This window comes from Seriola dumerili, unplaced genomic scaffold (assembly GCF_002260705.1).
Source record: "Seriola dumerili isolate Sdu_G_001 unplaced genomic scaffold, Sdu_1.0 BDQW01000068.1, whole genome shotgun sequence".
In the NCBI taxonomy this organism is placed as follows: Eukaryota; Metazoa; Chordata; class Actinopteri; order Carangiformes; family Carangidae; genus Seriola; species Seriola dumerili.
In genome coordinates this window covers 6,138,865-6,151,231 of record NW_019174323.1, presented here as the reverse complement: position 1 = coordinate 6,151,231, position 12,367 = coordinate 6,138,865, and the positions used below count along the sequence as shown (strand labels likewise).

Sequence of the window (12,367 nt, the reverse complement as noted above, 5' to 3'; positions counted from 1 at the left end):
TTACTGTGTCCTCAAAAAAATGTTTTTTTTGGTCATATTTGAAGAATTCATACACTAATTATTTAATTAATTCCTTCAAAGTCATCACTACATTACACTACTACTGAGTCTGGGCAGACATGGATGTAAACTGCAACTTGACTGGTTGGCGGAGGTGTTCTAGTTCCTCGATGGCATGCAAACCAGCTTCACCAAGACCAAAAAGCAACTTTATAATAAGAGGTGATCAATTTGAGCTGCTCATTTTTCCTCCCTGTAGTCCCCTTTCAACGCCTTAAACTTGAATTTTCCCTTTTTAATTTCCCCTTAAGTAGCTTTCAAATTCAATTTGTTTGACATATGCTGTATCAGATTCTTTTAGCTCTTCGCCGAAGCTGTTTGATGTTTGCACTGAGGGGAAAAACTCTATTCTGAATGTATTGTGCAGCATTTCTCTAAAATTCCCCCTGACATGTTTGGAAACTTTGGGATCTCCACTTGGATCTGAAATAAAGTTCTGTAGATTTAGAATTTGCGATGACAGACACAGCGGTGGGGTTGACGCTAATCGGCTTGAGTGCACATTTAAACACATTATTTTCTGCCAGAGCAATGCTGGTTATTTCAAATGATTTTGGGCTCGATTTTGACAAATAAAAAAGAGATACCAGGGATTTCCATGAACCAATCAAAATTGAGCAATTATTGACTGTTAAATGTTATTAATTTACAGCTAATATGTTCTTTCTTCACACTTTAACTTTGCTTGTTTAGCCACAAATGTTTAATGTTACAGATAAAATCTTTGAAAATTTGACACTAAATCACAACTGCTTTTGTTTTCATGCATCATATCTGAGAACAATGAGGACTGTGTATTGCTTCTTGGTTAATGACACTGTAATAACCCTGTTTCTAAATGCCGAGGCGAAACGCACACTAAGCCATACAAAGCTACACAGAACGGCTGCTACTCTATAGATTCAACACGTGACAAATCATTCTACACATCTGTTCATGCAGTCTACTGTGGCTAACTAACTACTGCACACGTCACAGGATGGTATCTGCCATCGAATGCACGATTCCCTGCACAAGCCTCTGGAGATTTATTTTATTTTGTACGCCAGCAGCTACACATGCACACACCTATATAAGCAAACATGGACACACAGGCACACAAACAGCAGCTCTCACACCCTCTCACACCCTGCCTCACAGTCACACAGTGAGTTATTGTTGCGGACTGCGGAGGCTTAACTGTATTCACAACCAAAATTTCATTTCCTGCAGTTATCACTCATCACTGTGTGCGTCTGTGCTGGCATTTACAGTATGTACTGTATGTGTGTGTTTCATGCATGTGCCTAATGAAGGTGTGTCTCTTTTTGTTTGTGTGTATGTGTGTGTTTGTGCGTGAGGTTTCCTTAACGGTAGGCGTGGGTGGGGGCAGTAACAACATCAGGGCTCATATCAGGACGACACTAACACACAGGTGAGGTGAGGGTAAGTCGGGCGGTGGAGGAGAAGCTACAGGCTGCAGAAGATCAGAGAAGGGAGGAAAAAGGGGGGTGAAGACAGCTGACGGAGGGCTGCTGGGGGGTGGGGTGGGAGGGAGGGATGTAAAACGGAGGGGGGGGGGGGGCTCCAGAGGGGGGGTTAGGGGGCTGAGGTGCGGCATCCGGAAGAGTCTGTTTTAGTTGATTTTGGTTCCGTAAAGTCACAAAAAAATATGTTGAACATCTGGAGTCTGCGAGGCGAGGGGAGCGGGGGGCTGCTGGAGAGGACGGCAGGGGAGGTCCTGAACACGACTAATACCCCTGGAAGGAAGGAGAAGATAGAAGGATGTGTCAGGGGTGGAGAAATTATTTAGATTCTTTATTTGAATAAAAACAGCAAGGGAAATGTTTGATGCTCAGATAGGAAACCTGATCCAATATATCACCACAAAATCACAGTTAACTAGTATTGATTTGTTTTTGTAAGTTCATTAAAAAAAATTGCAGCAAAAAAAATGACTTCTATATCAAAAGTGGAAGCACTCCTTAAAATAATGGCCCCTTACAGATTGTTAAAGTCCCAGTCAGTACTTGTCAACATGTCAGTCAATTTTGGAGTATCGTAACATCAATTTCTGTGTTTTACTAATAGGTCTTTGGTTTGATTTTGGAACATAGACTGATACTGTAAAGTCCTTCCTCCACTTAAAAATGTATTTTGCTTATTGTCTTTTCAGTTGGACGTTTGACTTTCACCGTGCACAATAATGTTAGTGCAAAGTTTGAAATCTGTTTTTCAAGTTCATCTGGAGAAAGAGTTTCTCCGTGTTCACGTTAAATCTCAGCGAAGGGGAATAGGACAAGCAGGATTTCGTGAAGCCATTTATAATATATCTAGTAGGCAACTTAAGTAAGCATGATATGGAAATTTGTATCTCCCAGTGCACATATACTGAGAGTTGACTTCTCAGAGACATGTCCAACACACGTTAGTGCAGCACAATGTTTCTCACGGGTAGAAAGTAAATGTATTTACTTTCTACCTGTGAGAAACATTCTTATTAACGCTGCACTAAACTGTCACTTATAATTTGATCTGACTGAGCAGCTGCCCTGCTTTAGTCCCAGCAGCTCACTGACTTGTTCTCTTACCTCTCCTCCTTCGCCTCCTTGCTCCATTCCCCCGTACTCTCCCTGTACAAGGAAACAGGACGAGTGAGAATACATTAGACACAGAAAAGAGGTGGAGGATTTCTGAGAGGATGAAAGGATGAGGCGATGGCAGGGCGGAGGGCCAAAAGCACCAACGGCCATCTATCTAGCTTTCGTTTCTCTCCAGTTCTGATATAATAAAGCAGTTAAGACTACAAGGGCCATGCTGTACAGCTGACTGAGTTACTCTTATTATCATGCTTTAAACACTTCCCAGGAGGGGTCAGTTAGTTGATTAGAGTTTTACAGCATATACGAGTGAAATAAAACCTCCAGCTGCACAGGCCTTGTTCAGCCTGAGCAGTGCATGAAGCTATTCTGGCGCATGCCATGAACACTGTATATTCGCTGGCTTGTCTGACGTGCTGGAGATGTGGCTTAGAGCTTGTGTGTCACTTATTGCTACATGGAGCAGCTACATGGTTAGAAATGAGACATTTTAGTATCTATTGTTGCCTAAACCACGTGAATGAGCGAGCGTCTGAGAGGTCAGAAGAAAATGATTGTAATACTCAGAGTAAAAGCTTTTAAGATATTATGTAATATGTTTTTATGCTTTTATTTAATGGAAGTTTTTTTTTATCCAAAGCTAAAACACTGCAGAAATTTGCCCTTTTTAATTGGGAAGCATCACAGCAGGTTTCTGTTCTTCCTTTTCTCTTTCGACACTCACTTACTCTGTTGTGGGCTATTAGCTAATATACACTGTGTTACCAGTTTATTAAATACATCTGCGCAATGTAAAGTAATCCAGTGCAAGGTTCCTGCAGTAAATCCAACCTCAAAACAGGATGAATCTGCACAAAAAGTCAGATTTATTGCAGGTTTGTTGCATTAGATTGCACAGGTGTTCCCTAATAAACTAATAACATGGTGCATGTAGCATGCAGGGTATCCCCCTCTTTGTCTCTCCTTCACCCCAGCCCACCCCAGGATGACCTATGACCCCCACACTGCTCTGTCCAATAGGCACCTCGTATACAGGCTCCTCCTATCAGGGAAACACAGATGAGACACAAACAGCATAAACAAAGTGAGAACAACAGCTACACAGAACGACACACAACACAGAAGCATTGCCACAATATTTCAACAAAGGAAGCAACACACACAGACACAGAAAGACGTGCATGAAAGACACAAATGTTAGATTCTCTCTCATCTAACATTTGAAAAGAAGGCTTGACAACAGAGTTCAAATTATAAAAGCAGAAGGGGGGCCAACATGTTTAGTCTTGCAAATTAAATCGAACCATTAAACAACTGTATAATCACAGTACAACTTCAACGATCCTAGATTTAATCCTGGCAAAAACTGCAAGTGCAAATACATATAGGTTTCGGTATCCATTTTTTGTGTTATGCTTATGTTGGTCATTTTACTTCTGATTAATCATTTTAACCCGTGTTCATGATAGTAGTCAAAATAAAATAAAAAACCCATGACACATTGGGAAGATTTGCTGATTTTCTATCATTTTACACTGAATATCTTTGGGTTTTTGGACTGTTGCTGAATTTGAAGATGTCACCTTGAGCTCTGGTAAATTGTGATCTACATTTTTCACTATTTTTTTATATTTGTTGACATTTTCCAGTTAAAACAATGAATCAAATGTATAACTGCTAATGGTTTGTTACAGCCCTAATTCATTTGTTCAGAATAGATAGATGCGTGTTACTTTAACATTCAACATTGACATTGAGTGAGGGAACAGTGAAAATAAGATTTCTTTGACAAACAGCTCTATCTAGTGGCAGAACTTAAACCAGCTGTCTCCACAAGATCATTCAGTATCAGTTTAAGGCAGAATTTAACTTCTGGACTCATGAGTCTTCAGGTTTGAAGTTGGTCTGCGCAATGACATGTTTTTGTAATACTTTTCTCATCCCTGAAAAACTAGTGCTACTGGTGGCGAATGACTAAAATCCTATGGATGCCATTGGTACAATAACCCCATGTTGCCATGGTTACTGACCTGGTTGATCAGCCCGGTCGATGCGGCGACGTTCTCGACTCCCTCCACGCCTGCCTGTGACACCTCGTTGGCCCCGGCAACCGCTGTGTCTCCCACAATGTTGGCCTGATCCACGGTCCTGTTGGCCACTGGGAGGCAGAATGGAGGACGGTTAGTGGTGAGACAGAAACACACTCACTTACACTGACAAGTCACACACACACACACACACACACACACACACACATGGTAGTCTATTGGTCCAATGTGTGACCTTTGTGCTCTGTATGTTACTTTGTGACTATTGCATATATTTGTGGTATGTTAACCAGGATAAAAAAGGTCTTTGCTGAGGCCATACTCCCATTTAAATACAGTATTTCCGCAGATTGTAGTTGTGGGTGTAGCGTACAGCTAGTGGCGTTAGCTGGAAATCAGAAATGTCTCAGAAATGCCAAAATAATCTATTCAGTCTTCATCCTTGTCAAGTGTAGTCTCATATAAAACCAAAAAATACTGTTTGAAAATACTTCTAATAGCCCATAAATCTCACATTTGTGTCCTTGCCCAAATACGTTTTCTAGTTTTGCTTCTTCTTCGCCGCATAATGGTGTAAAAAGTCTCATTACTGCCCCTTGAGGCTGGAAGGCAGAATCACCCGCTGGTAATTAGCAGTAGTAGTTGGTGTTTTCCCCCCAAACAACCACATGAGGCAACAATTAGCCCATGCCACACTCGAACACATCCTCCAGCAAACGATGCAAGACTTATGCTTCATCGCTGGTGTTTTTAAATAGTATTATTTGGTTTAGTTAGAGGAAAGACAAAGATTAAGAGAAGAAGACTAACTCGTTGTTTTGGCAAACGTACGTCTAGTTAACCTCCATACCTCTGTCAAAGAGCATCGCGCGCACCTGTTTCTCTCAGCTTTTCTGGGGAACTATCCACTGTGCTCAGTGCTTCAGCAAAAGCAATACTGACATGGTACCTGTGTTCCCTTCTTTGCTGTATGAGCTGTACATTATGTCCACAGGCACAGTCACAGTCAGACGGGAAAATACCTCTGAACCTCTGAAACTGCTGTAGAGTAACATCTGTATTTCCTTCCCAAGGTTTGCACTGTGAGGTTTATGTGGCCGAGGACTTTTCTTACCTGTGTTTACTGATGACACAACTCCCTCCTTTGTCTTACTGCCTGTGGATCAAAGAGAGAGATTACAATCACATTCATGTACATTCACATGTAACTAATGTGTCCTGCTTAAATAGAAAAACAACATATTTTACATTTGCTTGTTTGTTTTATTTTTTTTAGTTTTTTTTTTTTAGCTTTTTGGTTAAATTACATTTGTCCAATATATTTTGTATTCGTGTTAACTGAAACTGTGTCTGTTACAGCCGACCGGTGATGCTATAAATTTATTCATTACGATAATAAACTGGTTATAATATTAATCCTCAATATCATAACTCCATCATTAGATTGAAGGGTTTCACTTATTATGCCAGCATAATAATGTCATTTAACAGTGCGTTAACAGTTCTCACCTGTTCATTTTACCTGTACTTTGATAAAGACATTTTTAAATTGCCACACAGGTTGAGGATTATCAAAGAAACTGAAATTGTGTGATGAGACTTGTTTTTTTTGTGTGTTTGTTTTGGAACAGTTCTCAGCTGCTGTTGTGTGCTGTTTGCTTTAGACTCTGACATAACCTTCCCATCCATCGCTCTTTCTAAAAATACATGTAAAGACCTACTTTCACTCACTGTCCGCTCAGTGTGACTGATGCTTTTTCCTGCGTGTTCAAAGATAACTTGGTCCTTTTTCTTCTTTTTTTTTTCTTTTTTCTGCCTGGATTGCTGAATTTTCTGTTATCTTTCCCTTTCAGCTTTTAGAGCTCAGTTAAGTTGTTCTATCAAGCTCAATTGACTTGACAACTTTGTGTTTTATGGAAATATTATTTTTGGAAATATCTTGTGAACAGTAGCATCCCTCTGTATTTCCCTCTCTGCTCAGCCCTGTGCTCACTATAGTATGATCCCAAGCAGATTAAAGTGTGGTTATATAATCTGCCAGAGTGAGGGATAGCAGGGGAGAAATATCTGCTCTGAAAGATGAAAGAGAATAATGAGAGGAAGGTAGAAACTAAGGAAGGAGAAGAAGAATATATCAGAGGAATAACATGTGAACACACACACACACACACACACACACACACACACACACACACACACTGTTCTGTCTTTGTATCTTTGTAGTTTTTACGCAGATGCAGATGCTGCCATTTACTGTATCCTGCATCCACCCGTTCTCTCTCTGTCTCCCGCTTCCCTCCATCTCTCCGCACGCTCCCCGTGGTACATGAGCCACGTGCCTTAGTACTGAGCAGTACTGCAGCACAGCCCAACACACACACTCTCTCTCTTTCTCTCTCTCACACACACACACACACATACACACACACACACACACACACACACACACACACACACACACACACACACACACACACACACACACACACACACACACACTGCAATGACACAGCTTCTTTCTCGCAGTCAACAGAGGGAGCCCTGAATATGTGTATGTAAGCCTGTGGTGATCTGTCTGTCACCATCATACAGAGCAAACGAAAAAATGAAATGTGAACTTGACTTTCATGCAAATGATCAAAGATAACTGCAACAATTCCAGCAGAAGGTGATGCGCAGGACACTGCAGAGCATATAATAAGAACAAGAAAGCAATTGTTGAAATAATCCTGATAATAAATGATAATCCTGATCAAAAGCTTGCCTCAATAAATGAAGATGGCACGGATTACAGTGTGTGAACGCTTTTTCCTATAATGAAATAATGTATTAAATGTGCAAAAATATGGCTTTCGTTGGAGGATTTGTGCTTTAACAGTCCTGATGAGATGAAAGCTCAGGCTGTCTCATATTTAATGAAAGATCCGATCAGTCTTGATATTTCTTATGTGTTTGCTGGAATGTAAATTGTATAATATGAATTGAGACGGATAAAAAGGAAGCTGTGCATCAGAGGTGACAAGCTGATGGCTTGTAGAAAGATCTCTCCTATAAACTCAAAGAATTTTAATTTTTTATTTATTATATTTTTAAACAGTGCATTAATTATAAGTAATAAGGAATGAAAAGGCAAACCCACCCCCACCCCCCAAAAAAAATCCAATAGATCTTTTTCAATAAATAGCAGGGCAGCTAAAGCACAAATCCTTTTCTGGAAAAATTACTAAAGCTTTATTTGAATATCAGTGCAGAATATCTAGGACCTAGAACCCTTTTATTGTATATAACTGATGATTTCTTAAAAGAAAAACATCATAAAAACCAGATTTTTGCAGCTATTTTGTGGCAGCTTGTGTTCAGGGATTTTAAAAAAAAAAAAAAAAATTTCCATTTAATCACGTCCTGCTGTCTGTCCACGTCTGGCCTGTGTGTCAAAGCGAGCATGCAGACCTTGATACTGTCACATGCTGACGTATGCACTCTGCTGCAGGCAGATACAATGGTTTATCATGGCCATCGACCCTCTTCACTTCAGCGATCACATCCCCTCTTTCTTTTCCTGCTCCTTCCGCCTGTGATCTGCATTCCCACCACCCACCCGCCCACCTTTTTCCTTCCCTTTCTCCCCTTCTCCATCTCTCTTCCACCCTCCTTTACCTGAGCTTGTCACCACCCTGTACTCTCTGGGACATCCAGGTTCCATTTTTCTAGTGTGTGTCATCCCTCCACTGCCTCCATCATCCACCCCCCCACCCCCAATCACGACATGTCACCTGTCTCTCTCTTTCTGTCCCTCCATCTGTTCATCCCGGAGCCACGAGACCAGAAGCTCAAAGCCTTTTCTGACATAACACCCCTCCCTTTTTTCTCTCTCTCTCTCCATCTTTTCTCTCTCTGTCTCTTCCCCTGCATCTCTGCATCCTTCCATTTTTCCCTGGAATGGGTGGGTTGGTGAGATTGGTGGTATTTGGGTATGTGGGGGATGGGGGGGTTAAAAGCTGTCAGGAAGGAAGGTGGTTAGTCATCAAAGCAGCATGCACTGGCAGGAAAATCCAGTGGACTGAGGAGGGGTGGGGGGGGGGGGGGGGCAAATTGCTGCAGTGCTCAAGTGATCCTTTCCCTGTCTACACCCCCCCCCCCCACTCTTTCAACTTGTGTCATTGACACTTTGTTTTGTCTATTCTCACCATCATCATCATTAAGCTGTTGCTGTGTGACAGTCAGTCAAAGTGCTGAAGAGACAGACTGCAGACGACAGCGACGGCGATGTAGACTTCCACTCCGCTGACTCCTCACCCACCTTCTTACTTTTACACCCCCACCCCTCCCTCCCCTCTCAAGCGGCCTAAAAAGCCTAGCACTCGGGGTAACCTTGAGATGTGACGCAGTTGCTGCTCAAGCTAATTTAAACGTGCAGCATACAACAGAAGGAACACACAGCATCTGAGCATCTGAAGCTTCTTTAAAAAGTATAAATTCACAATTTTTTTGTTATTTTAAATACTGTGTCCTCACATACTTACATTTTTATTTTGAATTTATACATTTATTTTTAACATATATATGAATATACCTCAAAAGAATGTATGGGATTCTGCTAAATGTAGGTCAACTCTATCATGAATTTTTAAAAAGGCAGATAAGCAGAGTCTCAGGGGACTTCAGTGCTGTATTTAATTTAACACTGTCTGTCCCTCTGTCTTTCAGACCCCCACCCTCTGCCCTGCACCAGTCCTGCAGCAGTATCCTGCCAGCCCTCACTCCATCCCCTCCTTTCTTTCTTTTTTCCCTTCTTCTTCCTCCTCCTCCTCTTCCTCCTCCTTCCTCTGTTCTGCTCCCCTCTCAAAAATGTCCCAGACATGGACACCCATGGGACCCCACCTCAAACGGTGCAAAAACACATGATGCAACGACATGCGCCATAAAATAAATGCATCTCCCCGCAAGACTTACCAACTTTCCACAGATAGGATGTGTTACATACCTACATACATCACCCCTTCCTTGGTCTTGGCTGCTGCCTCCTCCATGCCGGCTTTGGTCTTCTCTGCGGCGGCCACCACTCCCTCCTTGGCCATGGAGAACCCCTTCATCAGTACATCCATCTTGGGCGATGAGACGGCTGGGCTCCCCTGCTCCAAACGGGCCTTGGCTGGCTTGGCTGGTGCTTACAGTGAGTGTGCGAAAGAGATGATGTGAGATGTCAGAGCGTGTGTGTCTGTGTGAGTATGCGTGTGTGAGTGTGTGTGCCGGTGGCTCCTCCTCCCTTTGGTGCTACAACAGAGGGCTGAGAGGACCGCACAGCAGGGCTACAGCACGCAGACTGAGAGAGAGGGAGGGAGGGAACGACCGGTATGCACGAGATGGAGCGAAGAGGAGGAGAGACGGCCGGATGCTGCAGCATTTTCAAGTCATGCTGCAACCCCGCCCCTCAGCCATCCCTCCACTCTCATCCATCTTCCTCCTGATGATTCTCACTCATGCTCAGCGCAGCCTCCGGTTTGCTGTTTGCATATTTTGATTGGCACGTTGCTGTGGACACACCTTTCTAGATGCTGAGCTTGTGAGAACTGTTACATAACCAGCCGAGCTTCAGCACAGGAAAGTGAAGAGGATTTCTTTCCACATCATATGCCTTGTGAGATTTTGTCATGTAATCTGTAACTGCATCACACAGATTGTCTGAAAGATGTGATTCATTCATTTCATGCAGTTCTTTATATATTGTGTATCGGTAGTTTGTTGTATGTATTATTCTATTCATGCATTATGCTTTTTGAAGATGTAAGGTCAGTAAACCATTACTGATCTGAATTACATTGGATTAATAGAAAATAGAGCATTTTTATTGTTGTGTGAGAAGAGAAAATGCTTTGTCATCTCCACCTGAATGAGTCACAACTGCCGCCCTCCTCATCTTCCTCCTCCTCCTCCTCATCCTCGTCCTTTTTCTGCCAAACATGCCGACTCAGCAGCACAGCAATTCTGTGGATGCTTTTAATATGTCCATAGCTCCATTTAATCAAAAGGGAGCATGCAGAGAGAAATAATTGTGGGCAAAAATAAAATCTGTTGCTGTGTAATAATACTCTTGGCACTTCTCTTGTATACATATATATCTGATGAAGTAAAAGTGAGAAGGGTAAAGTGATTTATCTGGAGTTCACTGAGCCATGAAGTGCTGTATTACTGTTGCATGGAGGAGGACGTCTAGTCTTTTGGGTCTTTGAATGTTCAGAATCGTACTGCCCTCTGGTGATCACAAGAAATTTGACATCATGACGCAGCATTGTGGCTGTAACGATGGTTTGGTTAGAATGTAAAAGACTATTCAGACTATAATTGGTCAAATTATAAGCTGTAAAAATCATCACTTGAAGAGCTGAAGCTTTTTAGAGGGCAAATCCAAGTCAAGTTAAGAATCCTCATAAGCAAATTGCAAGTCATGAGTGCTGACCATTAAAATGCACAGAATTTGAACGCTTTTCATTTCAAGTTGTGTTTTTTTTGTTTTTTTTTACATACCTGAGAACAAGTCCTTTCAGTGGTTCAAGTCAAGTGTGTAGGGAGTCAGGTATTAAGGAAGTAAAACATCATGGCAGCCATGTCCTATAAGTCTCAAATCCCCATTTCTATGACTTAAAGCTGCACTAATCCATATTTTTATATTATAATAATGGGTCAAATGGCTAGTGGTGCCAAACCCATACAGAATTATTTCTCAATTTTGCTATTCCCTTCAGATTTACAGAGCAGTTTAGTATCTTTCAGCTCATTGATTTGGTTTTCCAGTCTGCAACTTCACTGTTTTGGTCTCACTGTTCTCAGCAGGGTCATTTCCATGTCCAGCAGGCAACTGTTTTTAGCAAAAAAAAATATCTAAAAATCCTGCACCAAATGGCATGCAGACAAAGTTTTTGAAAAGTAGCTGAGCAAAGCAGCTGACTTCAAGCTAAATAAAGTCAAACATATATAAGCTAGTTAGCTAAATGCCAGATATGTCCCTCAGGAGTTGGTGGGGACACTAACATTTGACAGATGGCCAGAAACATGACTCAAAATTGATGCTAATGTTTCCATGTGTCTGCTGGAGGTATACAGTAAACATTTAATTTTAAATGATATTGTGACTGCGGTGGATTAAAAGAAGCATTGTGCTGCTTTGTTCATCGACTTGTCAAAAGCGTCTTACAAAACCTACTGAATATCGGTTGTGACCCGATTGCTTATGGATGCAAACAGGTGATGTTCAATCAGCTTCAGTGTTCAATTTTAGGTCCTGTCCTTTTCACAATTTATATCATTATGTTACCTGATCGTTAAATAACTGTAACGTTCATTTATATGCAGATGACATGATTTTATATTGTTGGCTAATTCTATTGAATCAAACACGCTGTCAAGACTGGATCACACTGCATATTCCCTGAATTTGGAAAGTCTGCTTATCGATTTTGTGCTCAAAACTCATGTGATAACCTACAACGCACACTAAATATCAATTCCCTGATAACATTAGGACAATTTAGAAAATGCTTTCAAATCTTTGAAATCTTAATGTTTTTGTTTGTTTTGTTTGTTCCTCAATGTATTCCCAAGACAATAGATAAAGGTTGATGATGATGATGATGAATCAAATCCTCAGAGGTAGAATGTCCAACTCATCTGCTCCATCATCAA

At 41.4% G+C, this 12,367-nt stretch overlaps 1 protein-coding gene across 2 annotated transcripts; it reads right to left on the bottom strand.

Moving 5' to 3' along the window:
- Positions 1-1,624: 1,624 nt before the first annotated feature.
- LOC111220172 (synuclein-like) lies at positions 1,625-10,048 on the bottom strand. 2 transcript variants are annotated; one of them, XM_022743167.1, is made up of 6 exons: positions 9,672-10,048; positions 5,802-5,843; positions 4,670-4,797; positions 3,664-3,681; positions 2,631-2,672; positions 1,625-1,799 (listed from the first exon to the last, which is right to left on the bottom strand). In XM_022743167.1, the coding sequence occupies exons 1-6, from the start codon at positions 9,790-9,792 to the stop codon at positions 1,791-1,793; spliced, it is 360 nt and encodes a 119-aa protein (XP_022598888.1). In that variant the 5' UTR covers positions 9,793-10,048; the 3' UTR covers positions 1,625-1,790. The 2 variants fall into 2 exon arrangements, with proteins under 2 accessions (XP_022598888.1, XP_022598890.1); XM_022743169.1 differs by lacking the exon at positions 3,664-3,681 and having other exon boundaries at positions 9,672-10,047.
- Between the last annotated feature and the right edge of the window lie 2,319 nt (positions 10,049-12,367).

Bases quoted from the DNA above. Each gene is read 5' to 3' on its own strand.
- LOC111220172 (XM_022743167.1), bottom strand. From the start codon at position 9,792: ATGGATGTACTGATGAAGGGGTTCTCCATGGCCAAGGAGGGAGTGGTG. The intron at 5,844-9,671 runs GTATGTAACACA...TTTGATCCACAG, and splicing joins GGAAGGGGTGATGTATGTAG to GCAGTAAGACAAAGGAGGGA. The intron at 4,798-5,801 runs GTAAGAAAAGTC...TCTGCCTCCCAG, and splicing joins TGTGTCATCAGTAAACACAG to TGGCCAACAGGACCGTGGAT.